At 35.5% G+C, this 2140-nt stretch overlaps 1 protein-coding gene across 3 annotated transcripts in view; it reads left to right on the top strand.

Annotated features, from left to right (window-relative positions):
* The window catches only part of ccnp (cyclin P), an 8276-nt gene that overhangs the window by 4316 nt on the left and 1820 nt on the right, over window positions 1–2140 (top strand). For 2 of the 3 annotated variants that reach the window (XM_016474411.1, XM_016474409.1), the window contains exons 5-7: window positions 74–172; window positions 1443–1598; window positions 1665–1823. In XM_016474411.1, the coding sequence (XP_016329897.1) occupies window positions 74–172; window positions 1443–1598; window positions 1665–1823 (414 nt within the window). The remainder of the gene's footprint in view (window positions 1–73; window positions 173–1442; window positions 1599–1664; window positions 1824–2140) is intronic. The other variant, XM_016474412.1, reaches the window with a different exon arrangement.

The raw sequence follows: 2140 nt of genomic DNA, 5'->3' as shown, positions 1-2140 counted from the left end.
TTTTTTTTTTTTTTTTTTTTTTTTTTTTTTTTTTTTGCGATTGTGGTCATGTGTTCGTTTCCTCTGCTTGCAGAGAAGTCAGCTACTATGCGCTCTCCCGAACGCTGACCTGCCCAGGCATTTCAGTGACACTACGAGAGCTATCTTGGTGGACTGGCTAATTCAAGTCCATGTAAGTGCAATATTCAGATTTGTTTGTTTCATTTCTGATCGTGAGTGGCTATGACTGAAGAGGAGTTAGCCAAGTTATCCCAAGAAAGTCAGAAGTTTGGAAGAATTTTTACATGTGTATATATTTTTGAGGTTTTTGCTCCCCTTGGCTGAATTAGTATTTGATCAAATAAAGTAAAAACTGTAATGTTGTGAAATGCAACAATTTCAAATGTCTTCTGTTTTAATGCATTTTAAAATGTAACTTAATTAAATTTGTCCTTGCTGAATAAGGGTTTAAGTCCTTTTAAAGGGTTAGTTAACCCAAAAATGAAAATTGTCATTAATTCCTCACCCTCATGTCGTTCTAAACCCGTAAGACCTCCGTTCATCTTTGGAACACAAATTATGATATTTTTGATGGAATCTGACAGCTCTGACCCTCCATAGACAGCAAGGGTCCTTACACGATCAACACCCAGAAATGTAGCAAGGACATCGGTAAAATAATCCATGTGACATCAGTGGTTCAACCGTAATATTACGAAGCTACGAGAATACTTTTTATGTACAAAAGAAAACAAAAATAACTATTTTATTCAACAATTCGTCTCCTCCGCATCACCCTGGTGACATTTTGGAAAGTATCCACTGAACGCAAACACCACACGGATACGTATTCTCGTAGCTTCGTAATATTACGGTTGAACCCCTGATGTCACATGGATTATTTTACCGATCTCCTTGCTACGTTTCTGGATGTTTATCGTGTAAGGACCCTTGCTGTCTATGGGAGGGTCAGAGCTGTCAGATTCCATCAAAAATATCATAATTTGTGTTCCAAAGATGAACAAAGGTCTTACGGGTTTGGAACGACATGAGGGTGAGTAATTAATGACAGAATTTTCATTTTTGGGTGAACTATCCCTTTAAGTCTCCAAATCTTTGGTAGTGTTTCATGGTTTCCACAAATATTAAGCAGCACAACTTCTTTTTTCATAAGAAATGTCTTAAACGTGGTTCTTAAATGATTTCTGAAAGATCATGTGACACTGGAGACTGGAGTAATGGCTGTTGAAAAATATAGTAAAATAAAAAAAAAAAACTTTTTAAATTAACTCATTTCATGATATTATTGTTTACTTTGTTTTTAATCAACTGCAGCCTTGGTTAAATCTTAATTGCTAACTTTTGACCAGTAGTGTATATTATGCTAAATATTAAATTTTTGTAAGAATAAGGTGTTACCGCAGTCTCTTTGAATTTGTAAAGGATGCTTGTTTTCACCTCAGGAAGTGTTCCAGTTCTCGGAGGAAACGTTGTATCTGGCAGTGCACCTGTTGAATCGAGCACTAAGGCTCATCAAAGTGTCCATCTCTGGCCTGCAGTTACTGGGTGTGGTTTGCCTTTTTCTGGCTGCTAAAAAAGAGGAATGTCTGTTACCAGAGGTACTCGAGTATTTAAACCAATGTTTAATGGAAACTTGACACTCTTAACATGGTAATGTTTGTCAGGTGTCAGAGCTCTGCTATCTGATGGAAAACGCCTACAGTAAGAAACAACTGCTGCGGATGGAGAGGAGGGTTTTAACTGGGCTCAAGTTTGATCTCTACCACTGTCCCCCTCTTAATTTTCTTCTCATCTCGGCTTCCATCGCACGCTGCAGTGACAAGGTCGGTTAACTTCCCTTGTGTAAAGCACACTTTAGCATACTTAAAGTACTTTATTACAGATGTTTAAAAAATATATACTTTATTGTGATCTGAATGTAATGTTTTTGGACACTGCATGTTATTTGCAGTAAAATGAAAATTTATAGTTTAAATTTTAAATTAAGCTTTTTTTTTTAAATGTTATTTGCCCCTCAAGTACATATGTAGTTTCATAATTAGTCTTTAAAATATGGTGGCAGACTGGTTAAATATGGTTTAATGGAGGAAAAGAAAAAGAAAAAAAAAAAAAAAAAAAAAAATTTTTTTTTTTTTTTTTT

The sequence above is a fragment of the Sinocyclocheilus anshuiensis genome, unplaced genomic scaffold (genome assembly GCF_001515605.1).
Source record: "Sinocyclocheilus anshuiensis isolate Anshui unplaced genomic scaffold, SAMN03320099.WGS_v1.1 scaffold1980, whole genome shotgun sequence".
Classification (NCBI taxonomy): domain Eukaryota; kingdom Metazoa; phylum Chordata; class Actinopteri; order Cypriniformes; family Cyprinidae; genus Sinocyclocheilus; species Sinocyclocheilus anshuiensis.
This window is presented reverse-complemented; position numbering and strand designations above follow the sequence as displayed.